We start from the raw sequence: 18,491 nt of genomic DNA, 5'->3' as shown, positions 1-18,491 counted from the left end.
GGGAGAGGTGTGTGTGTGAAAGGAATGCCTAAGGACATCAGATTGGCAGAGATAATGTGCGCAGTAAAACCAGATAGCGATTTGTGGGCGGCAACTCACTGAATCTTCACACAAGAACTATTCAGCCCCAGGGACTAGAAATGCCCAGTCTCCTGAATAGCATTCACATTGGCCCTGCGAGACTTTGACTTGACTTGTTTCTACTTCTCTGCTTTCACGGATGGTCTACTTCTTCCAAGTGGTGCGTTTTTTTTCTAGGTAGGTTACCGGAGAAAGTAGGGTAACAGTCAGACCTGTGACTCTCTAATGACTGCAGACTGATGCTCTCGTTAATCGTGTGTTTGTCCTGCGTTTTATTTTAAGGGGTGTGGGAAACATTAATTTCTGAGTTTTTTGGGGGGCACACACTCATGTACTGACATCAGTCTTAATCTGATTTTGTTTTACCCCGACTGTCACCTTACCCTGGATTTCTTTTCATTAAATCAGGGTACAAATCGTATTTCTCTCTCTCTCTCTCTCTCTCTCTCTCTCTCTCTCTCTCTCTCTCTCTCTCTCTCTTTCGTAAACTCTAGTACCTCCATTGGAAGCCTTTGGTTCCCCTGCCTCCATTTTTGAATAATCCTGGGAATTTACTCTGCTCAATCCTGCTTCCAAGAGTTGGGAACAGAAACAATGATCAAGTCTCTGCTAACAGTGTGTGGTTAGAGTTATGTCTCCGAACCATTTGGTGTCACTGCTACTGCCTGCTCCAGCATGATGCCATGGGTCCATGTCTCCTCTAAAGTGACTTATAAGCTGGTCGAGGTCCCTGCCCAAGTCCCAGTGATGCTTCCCACTCAGATGCCAAGGCAATGGCTCTCTTAGGTCACCGTCACATGCTAGGTCACTGTTGCCTAGAACATATGGCTGAACTTGAACTTGAGAGCTTTAATCTCTATCACTTTCTGTGCCAGAACCAATCCTCTTAAGCCAAACCTGTGTCAAGCTTTGGTTGGTGGTCTAGATGCTCCCTTTCCTTCTAGTGAATTCTCTTACGGACTTTCCCGCCAGTTGACCATAGTCCACCCTACCAAATTTCCCTAACTTCAGACTTCAGAGAGTAGGGATTATGATTTCCTTCTCTTTTCTCTTAAAAGTTCCCTGGGAATGAAAGTCATTGTCATCATTGTCATCATCATCATCATCATTATAATTATATATTGGTGTCCTGTAATTTCCATAACAAATCATCACAAACTAAGTGGCTATGAAAACATAAATTTATTTTCTCACAGTTTTGGAGGCTGGAAGTCCAACCTCAAGGTGTTGGCAGGGCTGCACTCCCCTCCAGAGACTCTGGGGAGATTCCTTCCTTGCGTAGTCCAGTTTCTGGTGGTTCCGGGTAAGAGTTCTTGACCTTGTAGTTGCCTGACTCCAACCTCTGTCTCTATCTTCTCATGGCCTTTCCCATTGTCTCCATGTGTCTTCTCTTCTGTCTTTTATAAAGACACTTGTCACTGGAATTAGGGCTCACCTGGATAAACCAGGATGTGTTTATCTTGAGGCCCTTAACTTAATTATACCTGCAAAGAACCTTTCCCCAAATAAGGTCACATTCATAGGTTTCTGGGGGTGAGAACATGGACATATCTTTTTTGAGGGCCTATTTTCAACCTCTTAGATGTTATTTTATAGATGAGTAAATTTAGATGAAAGAGATTAAGGAAGTCACTCAAGACGAATTACCCTTCTCCACCACAGAGTCCACTTGAGAAGGGCAGAAGATTTTTATCACAGGACAATCGGTTCCTGCTAGCCTTACATTCGTATAATGAAGGGACTTCCTAGGACCCCCTCTGGGAGGGCTTCCAGCTTCAGGTGTGCCTTACCAAGCATCACGATATTATATTACATAACAAAATTATGGCCAACTGTCTTATCTTAAGGACATGAGATCCTAGACAATTAAAACCCATGGCCTTATTTTAATCAACAAGTTCAACCTGTCTCTGTCCCCCTTTTATAACCATTTCCCTGAAGAGGAACAATACAAACTGGCTTGTGTTTCACCCCTTTTATTATTCTCAACTCACCCTCATGTGCCTGTTGTGGAATACAAGCGTGAGAAGGCTGAGAAGTAGGCCGGTGAAATAATACAAAGTCTGGATCATAATCGTCCATATAAAAGATTTTGAAGCTCCCGTGAAGGGGAGAGTCTACCAGGTGTTTCTCATAGTTCAGCTCAGGGATGGTTCTGTGGTTATGAAACTGGCCTTGTAGGGATTCTTCACCAACTTGGCACAGCGGAAAATCATCACTATGAGGAAAAGAAACAGAAGAACAACAAAGGTGATGGCAAAACCTTTGTCTACATCAACAGTGCTGGTCAGGCTTGAGTCATCCATGGGAACACACACCTCTTGACCTTGTCCAGCAGTAGCTACCTCCTCAGGTATCTCTTCAGATTTGTCATATTCCTAGACAAAGGAGGATAACACAAGCTTATTGGTTCATATGTGTACGTGTATGTATATATTTTCTTAATAACACTATGTGGAAACTAAACAGGCTTTGCCAAAAAAAAAAAAAAATCAGAAAGATTTATTTAAGGAGCACTTATGAAACTGGTAAAGTTAGTATAGGTGACTTTCAAGCTATACACACACATAAAAGTATTAAATATTTAGAGACTTACTCCAAGGCAAAACACGAGCCAATATGTATAACTCAGAAATCAACTGGGGCTTCCTTGCCCTAGAAGATCCAGGGAAAGCTGTGTTGAACAGTCCAATAATGGATTAAATCCAAACTCTTCTCTAAGAGTTTTTAAAATTTTTGAGAGTGTGTATTGTTGACTAATTTGTTGTGGAGTCTTAACTTACTGGATATGAACATAAAATTGTTTTTTTTTCTTCTAATCACTATGTTTAGCTATGCTATCATTCCCAGCTCGTAATGAAAAATCAGGTACATCCTAGAAGTCATCAATTTCAGTTATTAAAACTGAGTCCACTAGGGCCGGCCGGGTGGCTCAGGCGGTTAGAGCTCTGTGCTCCTAACTCCGAAGGCTGCTGGTTCAATTCCCACATGGGCCAGTGGGCTCTCAACCACAAGGTTGCCAGTTCAAGTCCTCGACTCCCGCAAGGGATGGTGGGCAGCGCCCCCTGCAACTAAGATTGAACATGGCACCTTGAGCTGAGCTGCCGCTGAGCTCCCAGATGGCTCAGTTGGTTGGAGCACGTCTTCTCAACCACAAGGTTGCCGGCGCCCTCCACAACTAAGACTGAAAAGACAACAACTTGAAGCTGACCGGCACCCTCCACAACTAAGATTGGAAGGACATCTTAACTTGGAAAAAAGGCCTGGAAGTACACACTGTTCCCCAATAAAGTCCTGTTCCCCTTCCCCAATAAAATCTTAAAAAAAAAACAAAAAAAAAACAACTGAGTCCACTAAAATCATATTGAAAAGAACGAAGTCAGAGGACTCCCACGTCCCTATTGCAAAACTCACTACAAAGCTATAGTTATTAAGTTATTAAATAGAGTGATATTAGCATAAGGAGGACATAAAGATCAATGGACTAGATTGAGAGTCCAGAAATAAACTCATATATCTATTGTTGACTGACTGTTTTTTTATTAGAGTGCCAACACCATTCAATGAGGAAAAAAAATGGTGCTAGGACAACTGGAGATTGATATGCAAAAGAATAAAGTTGGACCCTTCCTTCACATCATATGTATATTAAAATGAACTCAAAGTAGATCAAAGACCTAAGTGTAAGAGCTAAAACTATAAAATGTTTAGAAGAAAACAAAGGAATAAATCTTCAAAACCATGGATTTGGCAAAGGATTTTCAGTCATGACATCAAAAGCACAAGCAACAACAAAAGAAGACAGATAAATTGGACTTCACCAACTTAAAAGTTTTGTGCTTCAAAGGACACTGTCAAGAAAGCGAAAAGACAACTCACAGAATGGGAGAAAATGCTTTGCAAGTCATACATCTGATAAGGGATTTGTATCTTGAATTCTTACAACTAAATAATAAGACAACCGAATCAAAAATTTGGGCAAACAATCTAAATAGACCTTTCTCTAAGACAAGACATACAAATGGCCAATACGCACGTGAAAAGATGCCCAACATCAATAGTCATGAGAAGTTACTAATCAACGGGCAGAAAGTTTGAAAGTTTCAGTTAAGCATGAGGAATACGTTCTAGAGATTGGCTATGCTATATTGTACCTACCGTCATTGATAACGCGTGGTACACTTACAAATTTAAGAGGGTAGAGCCCATGTTGAGTGTTCTTACCGTAATAAGACAACATTTTTAAAAAAGAAAGGAAGAAAAGAGGGGTTGAAGCAACCTGTGGCAACTGAGAAAAAGGGAGAGTTGAAGTTAAATTGATCAAAGAGGAATTTTTTTCTCTTGAGGGGCCAGATATGGACCCCACAGACAGGGCCCAGCTTGGGGGTTATATAAAAGAGAATCTAGGCCAAGAGGGCTTCCTGCTAGGCTGAAGCTACTTAAACAGAAAGCGGCTGGACATGAACTTGAATTCAGCATTGCAAAGACCAGCCAGAGGAAGGACATTGATTCCGAGGGATCTGAAGTTCGATACCACCAGTGAGGGAATTTCTGTGGAAACTATGAAAAGTGCATCATGAGAGTAAGAGAGCTGAGCATCATTCAAGCCTAGAGAGAAAAAATGCCAATAGATTTGTTTTGAAAAATTATTTAATGGGTCGTTTGTGCCTTGTCTTTTCTACAGTGCTCTTTCAGAGCAGGTCATGTGCGCTATGGTGACCCACGTTTCATTGGCTTCTCCTTCCCTATATGTGTTAATACCCTTTTGGGCCTACTTCCAAAATCTCTCTCAAATCAATTTCCTTTCCTTTATCCCATGGCCAACACTGTACTCTAGGCTGTCAAATGCCAGACTCCCGCAACTACTCTCCAATTTCCTGAAAACACTCTTATTACCTTCCAAACCACAAAGCGATCTTTAATAAACATAAATTGATCAGTCCTGTTAACTGAAAAATAAAAGACAACAAGTGTTTGAGATACAAAATAGCTGTTCTGACTCAGGCAGAAACTCAAATAGTGTTTTGATTAGGAGGTGAAGGCAAGAGATTTGTATGAGAAAGGGAAGGGGAATAATTACATGAATAGAAGGAAGGAATTTCTCTTGGTGTTAGTAAGTGAAGGAAGGGATTTCTATAGGGGCAATAAGCTAAGTGATTCTTTAGCTATAAATGGTGGTGCTCATTCTAAAGAATGTCTTTAATTTGCAGTCCAGTAGTCAGACTGTCTGCTTTTCTGCTAGCTTTGCAAACAGTTGTTTGGAATACAATGTTGCTTTGGCCCAGTCCAAAGATTATTTTAGCCAGTATAAACATTTCAAAGATTTGAGTAGTAAGGCAATTCCTGTGGGATGGTAGCTCCAACTCCATCTTGAGGTGGCTTTGTTTACACTATTTTTCACAGCCCTTAGATTAAAATCCTTCAGCAGCTTTCCACTATCTTCAAACTTCTCCTTTTTTTTTTTTTTTTAAGGTGTGTTTTTCTAGGACCCATCGGCTCCAAGTTAAGCAGTTGTTTCAATCTAGTTGTGGAGGGTGCAGCTCACTGGCCCATGTGGGAATCGAACTGGTAACCTTGTTAAGAGCACCGTGCTCTAACCAACTGAGCCAACCAGCAGGATTTCAAGCCTCTCTACAATTTGGTCTGCCTTTTTTATTGCCAGTCTCTCCCTTGTACTTTTTGACCCAGCAATGCAGGACTTCTTTCTCACAGTATCATGAGTTTTGAATGATCCGCCTTTGCCTCCAAACCTTTTCCATTAACATTCTCTGTACATGATTCACCTCCTATAGTCAACTTTTTAGGTCTTAGTTTAAATGTTAATTTCCCAGGGAGATCTTGTAGTAACATCCACTATAGTTTATTATCATTACTTTAGTGTCTGTCTTCTCTGATAAAATAGTAATCCTACATGAGAGTAGGGACCCTATCTAACGTGTTGGGTTTTATTATCCTAAAAGTCTAGGATATATTAGATAATATCTAATTACCTAATTAGCTATCTAATTACCTAATTAGATATTTATAGATAATATATCAATAAATATCTGTTCAGTGAATGAATGTAGCACTCCACTTTGCTAAAGTGGGCATGTAGAAACATTGATTGAATGAATGAATGAATGCGTTGGAGAATGTGGCACTAAATTAAGGTAGAAGAAGACTATTGGTGGTCTAAAAGAAAACAGTGTCTGCAACGTGGTAAAGAAGGAATCCAGATGTTAGTGGATTAAGCAGGAAAGAGCGGTGAGGAAACGAAGACATTAAAATTTTAAATTATTTACAAGGAGTTCAACTAGGAAAGAAAGAAGTAGAGTCTTGGTTTCCTTCTCTGTAAAGTGAGGGTAACATATAACAATCCTATGAAGTGGATGTTGAGATGAAATAAATCGATGCATGTAGAGAACGTAGAACAGCGACTGGCACATCACATCTGCTAGGCAAGTGTTTGCTATTATTACCCTCCATAGGTTTACTAAGTTCCTCATTTCTTGCATCATTTCTCTTGCTATGGAGCATCTGAAAGTCGATGCTATATAAATTTTTCATTTCAATGGCGTTCTGGAGCATATTTGTCATATGTCACAGTTACACAGTATGGAAAGAGTCTAATATCAACAGAGAAGGGAATCTTAGAAGGCCTGGGACCCATAATTCAAAGCACTGACAACCACTCTGGGTTTCAATTCACTGGGTGCAAGGAGTATAATAGACATTCAACATATGACATGATGTGAAGAAAGGATTCCAATTTGAGCTTAGGCTGTGTGTCCCCCCCAGACTTTACGTGCCAAAACAAGTCTTTATGATGATTGGGAATGGGCCTTCCAGCCATCTGTTTTATCTCTCACCAGATATTTTCCTGGTGAAAAATTCACCCTAAGGGAGACAGTCTGGATTCCTGGGTCTGGCAGGGATAAGATTTTGACAGTGTCTGTGAGATAAAGTGTCCTTTGACCCACCTCTCCTGAGCTTACTCACACCTGCGTCCTAGGGTATGGGAGACTCAAGACTGAATACCCTTTTATAGTGGCTCTTGTCACTTTATTTTACCTACATACTTGTGTGATTTGGGAAATAAGGATTACAATCAGGTCTTCTTCTATTATTATTTGAACTCTATCAACTTTAAATTTAATTTCAATGCATCATTTACCATTTAACAAGTACAGAACCACAACAACAACAAAATAAACTAGGTCTTGTGAGCAGAGAAAGAACATGATGGAGGCAGGGAAGCATGGGAACTTTGTGGGAAATTCTGCTTAATTCAGTATGGTGGAATTCGAAATACATGAAAGTGAAAGGTATTAAAATCGTAGAATCTCATAGTTGGAAGGAATCTTTAAAAGACACCTTGTTGCATCATTTCTGCAAAGGCCCTGCTTTAAGTGCTTGGGTAATTTTTTCAGGGGTCAAGAAGTGACGGTCTTCCAAAGTGGTCCGTTTTTGAAAAGCATTCTTTACATTAAGCCAAATCTGTCTCCTTGGCTGTGTTCCACTTTTAACTTATGACCACGTAGGACAACACATATCTTTTCCATATTCAAGATCTTTAGGATTTGAAGATAGCTATAAAGTACTTGTTGACTCATTTCTTCAATCATTTCATCATTTAATCATTTCTCAGAGGATATGGTCTTTCTATCACTCTAGTCATTTTCCACTGAAGAAATTCTACTGTATCTATATCCCTTTTAAAATGTGGTACCCAATACAGAATATATGACTCATGCAAACTCAAGATTATGCATCCAGATATACTTTTCTTGCTTGAGATAAGTCAGGGTAAAGAATTTGGATTTTATTCTTTCAGGCATAGGGGAAGCACTGAAGGATTTTGAGCAGACAAACCCTTGAGAGCAGGGCCCGTATCTTGCTATGTGTCCCACTGTCTCTAACTGGAATGTAAGCTCTAAGGGTTAGGCCTGCATCTGTGCCATTCATGGCATAACCGAACAGGGCTGTTATACTTACATGAATGAATGAATATCTATATCAGAGCCTGGCACATTGTGCATATACAATTTATGCTTATTGAATGAAGCAAGGTAAATAATCAAAGCCATTGAGGAGGAAGGCAACTGATAACAGTTTGCAGAAGGTATTGGGAACAGGAAATAATAGATACCCTAGCATGGAAAACAATGAGGAGTTGTAGCAGTTTCAACAAGAGGTAACAACAGCATAAACTCGGATAACAGAATGAGTCACAAAAAGGACGGAATGGATGTGAGATTGTGAAAGGATTTGACAGGATTTATAAATGAAATGAACATATAGCATGAGGAAGCAGGACGTGATAAAGAAAACTCTGGGCCTTGAACGTGGATGGCTGAACGAAAAACGTTGCCATTCATAGAACTACTATGTATTTTAGGAATAGCAGATATTTTAAGGGATGATGATGAGTTCAGTTTGGGGTAGGTTGAATTTAAAGGTGTGGCAAGCTCAGGAGGCAGAAATGTGGGACTGAAGTTTAGGAGGAAAGAAGAGCAAGGTCTTTAGAGCTAAGAGTCACCCAATCATAGGAGTAGGTGAGGTGGTCAAGGAGAATTAGAAGCAAGGGAATGTGTGCATTTCTTGGGGAGGAAAGAGGTCAAGGAACCACAGATGGAATAACTACAAGTAGGAGAACTTGCAGAATGTAGTGTCATGAAATTGAAGAGATGAGAGAATTTCAAGGAGGGGATTTGCCAACAGCCTCAGTTGCTGCAGGAGAGATGGAAAACCCTCAATATCTGGAAATGGGCAAACATCAAGTCATCTTTGATTCTCCTTCTCCTTATCTAATTGAATCTGAATTCCTGAACTTTGAATCAAAGGTTTCCAGTTTACTTATTCAAATGTCTCACTCATAGCTGCCAAATTCCAATAAGCTAATTTGGCTCCTGTTAGGCTGATATCTTTCCTCCCTCTCCCTCAAAGAGTAAAATACATTCTTACTGAAAAAAGAAAAGAAAAAGGCTAATGTTGTTTGGGTACCAGGTATGCCTTGTATGTTCTTGGCTCTTATTTTCTCTTTTTCTTGACGATCCAAATGACAGATAAAAGGGTAGATCCAAAATCTGTTTTCCAAAGAGAGGACCTGCCCTACAATTTTTTTTTAGTAGCTCTGAAGGTTGCTGTTTTGTGTGAGATGAATAGCAGCACCTTCAGGACCAGAGTAAGGAAAAGGAGGTCGGGCATCAATCTATTGGTTTATGTAAAATTTGATCCTGCTAAGTTAGTGTGGGGACAGAGTCCCAGAGAGCAGTTCCCAGGCTCTCAGCCTCACATGGAAAGATGCTGGCTCGAGTAGTAGACGGCCGTTGGCTGTGACTAGTTGGCCATCAGCTGTTACTGGTTAGCCATTAGCCACTGATATAACTGCCGTGGCTGAGCTAGCGAGTGTGGATTGCAGTTAGCAAGTGGGGTCGGTTGACAGAGAAGCGGATGGCAGGTTGTGGATCGTGTGGCTCCTGCTTCCTGTGTCTCCAACCCAGCCGCCAGCGAGAATATAGCGGTATGACGCCCCTATCTATGGCTCTGTTGGTGTTCCTTTTTGGCCTCGCCATATCCTGCATTCTTGTGAGGAGAGCAGGACCAGAGACCCCGCATAACACCCCGCATGACAGTAAACAGAATAACAGTATTTATAAATCTGCAGCAAAGTCAGTTCCTTTTTTACTTAACGTTTACTAGAAAGATCAATCACTTCTTCCTTTCCTTGTGTTCTGTTCCCAAATCACTTCATTTTCACCATCTGTAGTACCTTATGTTTCTCAAACAAAACAAAACAACTTAAAAAGACCCAGCTTTTCTCTCCTGGCTATAAGTTTAGTCTGAAGGGAGAGGTGATGGTGAAGAAATATAATAATAAAGCTTTCTTACTATAAGCCCCCAAATCCAAGACATCCTATAGCTAATAGGACCAATAGTGGTCTCACCCGCCCCCTAACTTGCCTCAAAACAAGACTATGCCTAAGCCATCCCCTCTCAGATGAAAGTTTCACTTTCCAAAAAAAATAAACACAAAAAAAAACAAAAACAAAAAAAACTCCAAGAAAAAAATAGCTCTTTACTTCTCTTAGTCATTTCCCTAGTATTTCCCAAGCGTGTAGAAAGGTACTATTAAACTCAGAAGAATTGGGGGGATTATTTCATAAAAACTCCCCCAGGAAGGCAATAGGGGAGTTACTTACCCTTTGAGAGAGTGACATCCAAGGCTGGCTGTGGGCAGGGCAGTCTCCCACTCAAGCACATCTCTTGGCAGCCTCTCCTCTTTTCCTCAACCCCCTCTTACAAAAGGAGATGGTTGCGAGCTCTCTCCCTTCCCCACTCCCACACTGAACTCAGAGGCTTCATAAATAGTTCAACTAAAACAGGATCAAGTTTCAGACACTCCTATAGTGAGTGAGAAAGTGATCCCATGAGATTAAATTGGAGCCTAGATCAGTAGAAGAATATTTCCACAACTCTGCCAGGTCTGGGGCAGCCAAGGTTAATCGCTCCAGTGATGTCTTCTAAGTAGGATCCACATGATGGGAGAATGAGCCAGTCGTGGGCTTTCGGGTGGATGAGTAGCGTCACCTGGAAAATTGTTAGAAATGCAAATTCTTGGACCCCCATCCCAACCTTAATGAATCAGAAACTTTGCCAACAAGATCAATGAAGCTCTAAAAACCTCCCCTTTTCCTCAAAAAGAATTTGCTTAGGACATTTGGATCAGAGAAGTCAAAACAATTTCACTTAGCTTTAGTTATTATACGTGTGTATATATAACTCAAATGCAAAATTGACTACTATTTCCTCTGAGGTTTTATTTGGTTCATTATAAAAAAAACTTCTATAGGATGTGTGTGTGTGTGTGTGTGTGTGTGTGTGTGTGTGTGTGTGTGGTGTGTATGCTTATAAATATACAGAATATTTCTGGAAGAACACACTTCAGGGCCTCAAATTACCATATACCTTGTGCATATTATCTACTCAAAATTTCTTTTTTCAAGTAGATGTATTTCCAAAATATCACCCCTTAAAAAAAAAAAAGTAACTCTCCTGCAAAATGTGCTATATTTCATAAATATTTAGTGAGTGCCTACTATGTGTCTCAATCACTGTGCTAATTGCTGGGGACAGAATGAGAATGAGGTATAGTCCCAGCCCTCAGACTTTTATTTTCCCCAATAACACTAAATGTAGCAATTAAAACATATTTTCAGTTTCCAAATGTCCCTTGCTCTTGACCATATGAAATTGTGTGGAAGAGCTGAGGGAAGGGCAGTATAGTAGCTCTTTCTTTCTAGAGTAGGAAAAACTAAAACCTGAAACAAAACCAGGCTTTGGGCTCATTATAATAACTACCATTTATTTAGTGATCGACCTTAAAATAAAATTATATCTTTTTAAAAATAATTATAAATGTAATATAAAGTCATATCACATTCAAACATTACAGATATATATATATATATATATATATATATATATATATATATATATATACCAAAAGATAGAAATGTCCTATTAATCCCATTCTCCAGAGATACACTGTTAACAGTTTGGTGAATTTCTCCAGCTTTAATTTCTGTATTTATTGTGATTGTTATTTATAAAATAATACTTATTTTATGTTTTTTTCATTTAACAGTATATCTTGGCCATCTTTCTATTTTAATACATCTAGAGCCACTTCATTTTTTTTCGTGGCTGCTGAGTCCATTGCATAGATAACCCATGGTCCATTTTCTCTATTAGAGGGCATTTGGGTTGTTTCAGATATCTTACTGTTATATCAACATTGCAATGGAGATCCTTGTACATATTTATCTGGGCACGTTTTTATGGGATAAATTCGTCAAAACTTTAAAAATATAAATGCTGGTTTGTAGGATATGACCATTTAGAATTTTAGTAAGTATTGCCAAATTACACACTAAAAAGGTGATAGCAGTTCACAGTCCCTTCAAAGATCTGTGAAAGTGTCTGTTTTTTCACAGTAGCACCAATATAGATTACTTTCAATCTCTGTAATATTTGTCCTGCTAATAGGCAAAAAATAATACCTTGGTTTTTAAAAACTTGCATTTCCCTGATTACTATGGTATTTGAATTTTACTGTTTGTATGTCTTTTGAAGATTTCCTGTACCTATCCTTTCCATTCTTTGATTAGGCTACTCATCTTTCATTTATTGATTTGAAGATATAGAACTTTTTTTAACATAACTTTTTGTGATATATATTGTTCCCCGTTCCTGTCCTCTGCCACTCCCGCTCCCTCATTTTTGAATCTACAATCAACGTCAGCTTTCAGAATTCAATCTCTCTCTTCTCAGCCCAATAACCTTCTTCTGGCTTCTCTTGTTTCTCTGACCAGTGTCACCCCCTTCCACACACTTTTAAACTGTGCTTCTTCTGCAGTTCCAGAATCTTCCATCACCAAGATATGACCTAATTTGTCAATCAGTCCTCCAATTCTGGGTAAACTGCTCTGTTCACTCCCTTTCCTCAGGATTCTGTGTGAGCATTGGCAGAGAAAGAATTAACAGTGCTCCACAATGTCATGAAAATTTATGCCTTCTCTTTTTGGGTCCTCGGAGCACGTGACAATTCATATACTTCTCAACCAGTTACCTACAGCTGTACTGCTACACCCAGCACCATTTCTACCTTTCATCCTCAGTGGAAGTTTCACCGGTTATTTCTCTTTGAGAATCAAAGCCATTGCATGAGAGTTGTCAACCTCCCTCCCTCCACTCCAAAACATCTGCACTTTTTTAGTAAAAGGGTGCCTTGGTTTTTTTGAGAGTAACACTTCCTCACGCAGCCCTAACCTATCTCCTTGTTTTCCCTCGGACCAGTCTCACTTCTTTTCCTGGGCACATATATTTTCTTGCATTTCTAATTTGCCCCTTTCCACAAGCTCAGTCTATAGACATATGTTTCTAGTCCCACCCCTAACCTGTCTGCCACCCCAGTATCCTTTGGTTACTTTCTCGTCATTGCTGTATGTCTTGAAAAAGTGGTGTATGCTAACCATCTGCCTCTATTTACTCACTTTCTATTCACTTTCTACTCACTGGAACTATGGTTTCCACTCCCTCTACTCTCCTTAGATTTGCTCATCCTCTTCTCTGAAAATATGAGGCTGTTGCCCAAACTCTTTTATCTTGAGACGCCTTTGGCTTCCACTGCCCTGCTCTTTCCAGGTTGCCTCTTCCTTCTTCCATCATCGGAAGCAAGCAGTTTTTGAGGTGTTCTTTATGTGCTTTTTCTTATTTCTTTTAACTTTGGTGCTGTTATTCTCTGTAACCACCAGTCACTTACAGTCGATACACAAATTTAGGTCTAGGGCCCAACCTGTCTTTTGGGCCGATGCCCTATTTCATATGCTTAATAAGCATTGTTACCTGGCTGTCCCACCAACCAATCCATCAACTGAACTTCAGCTGAACAAATCTGAACTTCCAGTTAGCACCTGCCTCTGTTACTGATATCATCTAAATGCCTTCTTTGATATCCTAGCTTTCTCTCATTCCATATACAATTACATGGCAGGACTTGTTGATTATTCTGTGACAACATTATTCACGACAATCATTTCCTTTTCAGTTTCATTGACCTATGTCAAGTCCTTGAAACTTCTCCTCTGGATTTCTGCATAGCTGTTTACCCAAGTGGATTTCCTGCTTTCAGTCTCTCACCTCCCCAAAATAACCTGGATTAGTGTTCCTTAAAATTCTAACTGCCAGGAGTAACGTTTCCAGATAAAAGATACATCATTTGCTAGCATAAATATGTCCTATGCAATATTTGGAACATACTTCTACTAAAAAATTATTTGTTGTTTATCTGACATTCAAATTAACGGGCCAACCTGTATTTTTATTTGCTAAATCTGGCAACTCTCTCTGGAAGCACTGAAAACTGGTGCATCTGTGGATCACCATTTTATTTAAAAAATTGATTAAGGTAACAGAATAACTTGTAATAGTTTAAAAAACATAGTAGTAATACTAACTTTAATGTTGGTAAGCTGAAAACATGGACTAGGTCAGTCTTCACAATCGACTTCCTAATTTTTTTCCTACTAAAATTAGAAAAATCTGAATTTACAATGAGTTTGTCCGATATAATGAGTGTTCGATGGCTACCAGATAATTCTGAATACAGTAGTCCCCCTTATCTTTGGGGGATCCATTCCAAGACTTGCAGTGGATGCCTCATACTGTAGATAGTACCGAACTCTACATATACCATGTTTTTTCCTGACCATGAGGTGTGAGTAAAAAATATGGTGGACGTTTAAATTAAAATAAAAAATTATTACAGTAAAAGACATATTGCCATTAATCCCCCTCAAAATACTCCCCCTTGCTTCGAACACACTTTTTATTTTATTTTTATTTGTATTTGTATTTTTTTGCTTCGAACACACTTATCCCATCGTTCTTGCCACTTTCTGAAGCAGTTCTGGAAGTCCTCTTTTGTGAGCGTCTTTAGTTGCACGGTCTGTGGCTACCTCTATGTCCTGAATCGATTCAAAATGTTTACCTTTCATGGTCATTTTGACTTTGGGGGAGAGCCAGACATTGCATGGTGCCAGATCTGGTGAATAAGTTGGATGAGGACACGCCGTAATGTTTTTATTTGACAGAAATTGCCGTACCAGAAGCGATGTGTGACACGAGTGTTGTGACGGAGGGTGAAACTGTTTGCCCATTTCATGTTAATGCGTTGTTCGTAATCCATGATTTACACACCTTCCATGAGAGAATAACACACCTTCTCTCAACCGTAGCTCACACCCGACTGACTGCACTGAACAAGTTGAAACTTGTCACTCACTGTTACTAAGGTTCAATGTGCTGCTTCCATATTAAAGATCCCTGTCTTTCTGTTGGATGGCATTTGGCAGCAGCATTCACCATATTTTGTGATCACAATGGAAAGGCTCCATGTCATACATCGCTTCTGCTACGGCAATTTCTGTCAAATAAAAACATTATGGTGTGTCTTCATTTACCTTATTCACCGGATCTGACACCCTGTGACTTCTGCCTCTTCCCCAAAGTCAAAATGATTCAGGACATCATGGCAGCCACAACAGTGCAACTAAAGACACTCACGAAAAAGAACTTCCAGAACTGATTCAGAAAGTGGCAGAAACTATGGGGTAAGGGTGTTCGAAGTGAGGGGGAGTATTTTGAGGGGGATTAATGGCAATGTGTCTTTCACTGTAATATATATTTTTAAAATTTAAATATTCACCACATTGTTTGCTCATACCTCATACACATACCCATGATAAAATTTAATTTATAAAGAGATTAACAATAATAACTAACAGTAAAACAGAACAATTATAACAACACACTACAGTAAAAGTTTTGTGAATGTGGTCTCTCTCTCTCTCAAAATATTTTATTGTACTGCAATCACCCTTCTTTTTTTTGTGATGATCTGAGATGAGAATGCTTATGTGATGAGATGTAGTGAGGTGGACTTTTCCCTTTAGTATTTTTGGACTGCGGGTGACTGCAGGTAGCTGAAACCATGAAAAGTAAAACTGGGGATAAGGGGAGAATACTGTAATTGGATTTAACATGGATCTAGTATCATGAAGAGTTTCTAATTGAAGACAGTTTTCAGTAATTTGTGAGATCCTAAGTAGAAGAGCATAAGGCAACCTCAAAAGTTCAATGCTTCAACTTGGGAGAGAATAGGAGCTGTATTCAGTTGCATGGGTTGTATCTGGCTCTGAAAAGCATTTTTCCCCTATTCAGTTGCAACACTTGGATGTGGTTTAAAATATGTTCAATAATGCGTCACTCACTTTTTTTTCTCTGATGAAGAAAACTATCATGTATTGTGAAATAATAAACTTTTGGCAGTCAAGGCATTTCTCTAACAGTCTGGTTTTCTTACAAAATCCCGCTACTTTGTTTTAAGATTAAAAATCATGGCATTAAAAAAAAAAATCATGGTATTTAGAACTAGAAGTCGTAAGTTCAGGTTAATAAAAGTAATTAAAATATTGTTCAGATAAGCCATTAGGGCAAACTTACTATCTGAAAAAATACATGTATTTTTAGTATTATATGTATAGTAAAGAAAGGATTTTTACTCCAGTCTGTTTTAATAACCTTGTGAAAGTCCCTTTCCCATTATTGGCCTCCATACTTAATTGTGGAAAAAGTAGTCTTCTATCATTTGCCTATTTTCTTCTCAAAGATTATGCTTACTGGCTGTTATTTTACTATATTTACAGTTTGTACTATTTTGTTCTATGCTGAATCAGAATCAGGAGAAATATTCCTCTGAATAAAACAGAAAGTGGACCGACCTTTTATTTATTGTTGGAATAATATCCTTTCTACAACCAAAGCTACAACTCCATCAATTTTGATCCCAAGATACCTTTTCCGGATTTTCTCATACCTCACAAAATAATTCTTTTTTAAATGACATTTTTTTTCTAAATAAAAATATCTCCTTCTGTAACTTGAATTTTAAATGATAAACCAAATAGGAAGTTTCTGGGCATTTTTCCTCAGGTACTGCATACGAGTATATGCTGTGCAATGATTCATAGTGTAGATACCAAGGGTGACTGCTTTGAAGGTAAACATCTGTTAGTAAGTACAGGGCTGATATTGCCTTTTCGTATTGTATACCATGATTATTTCTTTGTGATATTTAATTAGGGATTTTTTGGCCAATAGCTTGTTATGCTTTCTCCAAGCAAAACATTCGTTATTAACTTTGTAGCTAGGTGTACAAGCATCTCTGAAACAAAATGACTTTCACCATTTTTTTTAATGAGGTGTATAACTTGGATCTTTTTTATCTACACATTCACCTATTCATACTGGAAAACATTGTTTTGCATTTACTCTGGAAAAATACATTTTACTTGGCAGCAAGGTTATTATTGTATGTAGTTCAAAAATGATTTGAAGGCTTGGATGGCTTTTTGAATAACTGACAAAAATTTCTAACAGTCAAGGTGTAGTGGGCAAGGGACAAATGGATTGCTGGCCCAATAAAACCCAATAAAACCCAATTTTCAGATATTCATAGTTGTACTTCCTATTTACATTTTTATTTTTTTGTTGCTTGGATGAACTTACCACATTTAAAGGTACATAATAATTCACATTCTATATCTGCACCACTAGCTACCTTTACCACCTAACTTTGAACTGAAGTACTTGTTACCTTTTCCCCTACTTCTTATGCTTCAATGTACTTCTTTGAGTGGATGATTTTTCTCCTTTTGGTGAATTGGAAATGCAACACAACAAAATAGTAACAAATAAAAATTTAATTCTAACAAATGTAAACAATAATAAACAAATTATGTTATACTACTTCTGCTGAGGTTAAACTATACTGTGAACTCAGAGAAATGAATCAATGTAATCTTTGTAGTACACATATAATCTATAAAATGCAAAGATGCACAACCGCATAATGGGAATTCTGGTGAAATTCTAATTAAATTTATATTAAACAGTTTGTGAAAGACATCTGAGGAGATAGTATCTTATAGTGCTAAAATGGGAATGGGTGTAACGTGTTCCCAGAATCAGATGCCTTTGGTTTGCCTTCCACACCACTAACTAGCTGGATGTCCCCTGCTTAACTTCTGCTTTTGTTCCCTTATCTGGAACGTGGAAATAACACTGTAATAGTATTGACCTCACAATGTTGTGAGGATTACAACATATAAAACAGTTTAGACAGTGTCTCGCCCAAAGTGCTCAATGATTCCTATATTATTAGAAAATAATTTGTGCAGTTCTCATCTTATCACTTCCCCATTAAAACTCCATTACTACATCCCTATCTTTGACCAAAGGAAGTTATTGCACTCAATCAAAACACTTTCTTCATATATTGCCTCCTGGTTTTGGCTGTCGATGTCTCCTTTTCTAGACCGTAAGCGGCCAGATTCTCTTGTACTACCAGTTCTATAGCAGACATTCAAAAATTAGTTATTGAACTTTTTTCACCAGGGACAAAGGTCTTTAAAGAGGGAAAACTATAGAAAGGATTACAAATCACCACGTGAAGTTTAAGCATTAGAGCACCCTAAAGAGGGTTTACGAAACCAATCGTCTGGAGAGTGGCCAACCGGGCGAATCCACCACCAAAGGAAGCTTTTTAGTAAAATAGTTTTTCACTGACGTCACTCATCACTGACCTCTGACGCACAGGAGGTGGGATTAGGGAGACAGCTGACTTCTTCCTCGCCCTCCTTCCTCCACTGGACCCGCTGCCTGAGTGGCCAGCTCTGCCTCTGGTCGATTTGGCGTTTCCATTGGTCGGTTTCCCCAAGGAGGCTGGCCTTGGAGGCTGACTCCGCCCCCCTGTGGGCGGGGTCTCTCCGCCTCAGGGTCTGGGGACGGTGGGGGTTGCTGCGGCC

The 18,491-nt window shown here is 39.0% G+C and overlaps 1 protein-coding gene across 1 annotated transcript; it reads right to left on the bottom strand.

The window, feature by feature from the left end:
* Positions 1-2,096: 2,096 nt before the first annotated feature.
* On the bottom strand, positions 2,097-2,391 carry CTXND2 (cortexin domain containing 2). The gene has a single exon (XM_088799595.1). It carries the CDS (start codon positions 2,385-2,387, stop codon positions 2,220-2,222), a length of 168 nt encoding a protein of 55 aa, XP_088655721.1. The 5' UTR covers positions 2,388-2,391; the 3' UTR covers positions 2,097-2,219.
* Between the last annotated feature and the right edge of the window lie 16,100 nt (positions 2,392-18,491).

The sequence above is a fragment of the Rhinolophus sinicus genome, chromosome 7, assembly GCF_057876585.1.
Source record: "Rhinolophus sinicus isolate RSI-liver-muscle chromosome 7, RSI-T2T, whole genome shotgun sequence".
Taxonomy (NCBI): domain Eukaryota; kingdom Metazoa; phylum Chordata; class Mammalia; order Chiroptera; family Rhinolophidae; genus Rhinolophus; species Rhinolophus sinicus.
This window is presented reverse-complemented; position numbering and strand designations above follow the sequence as displayed.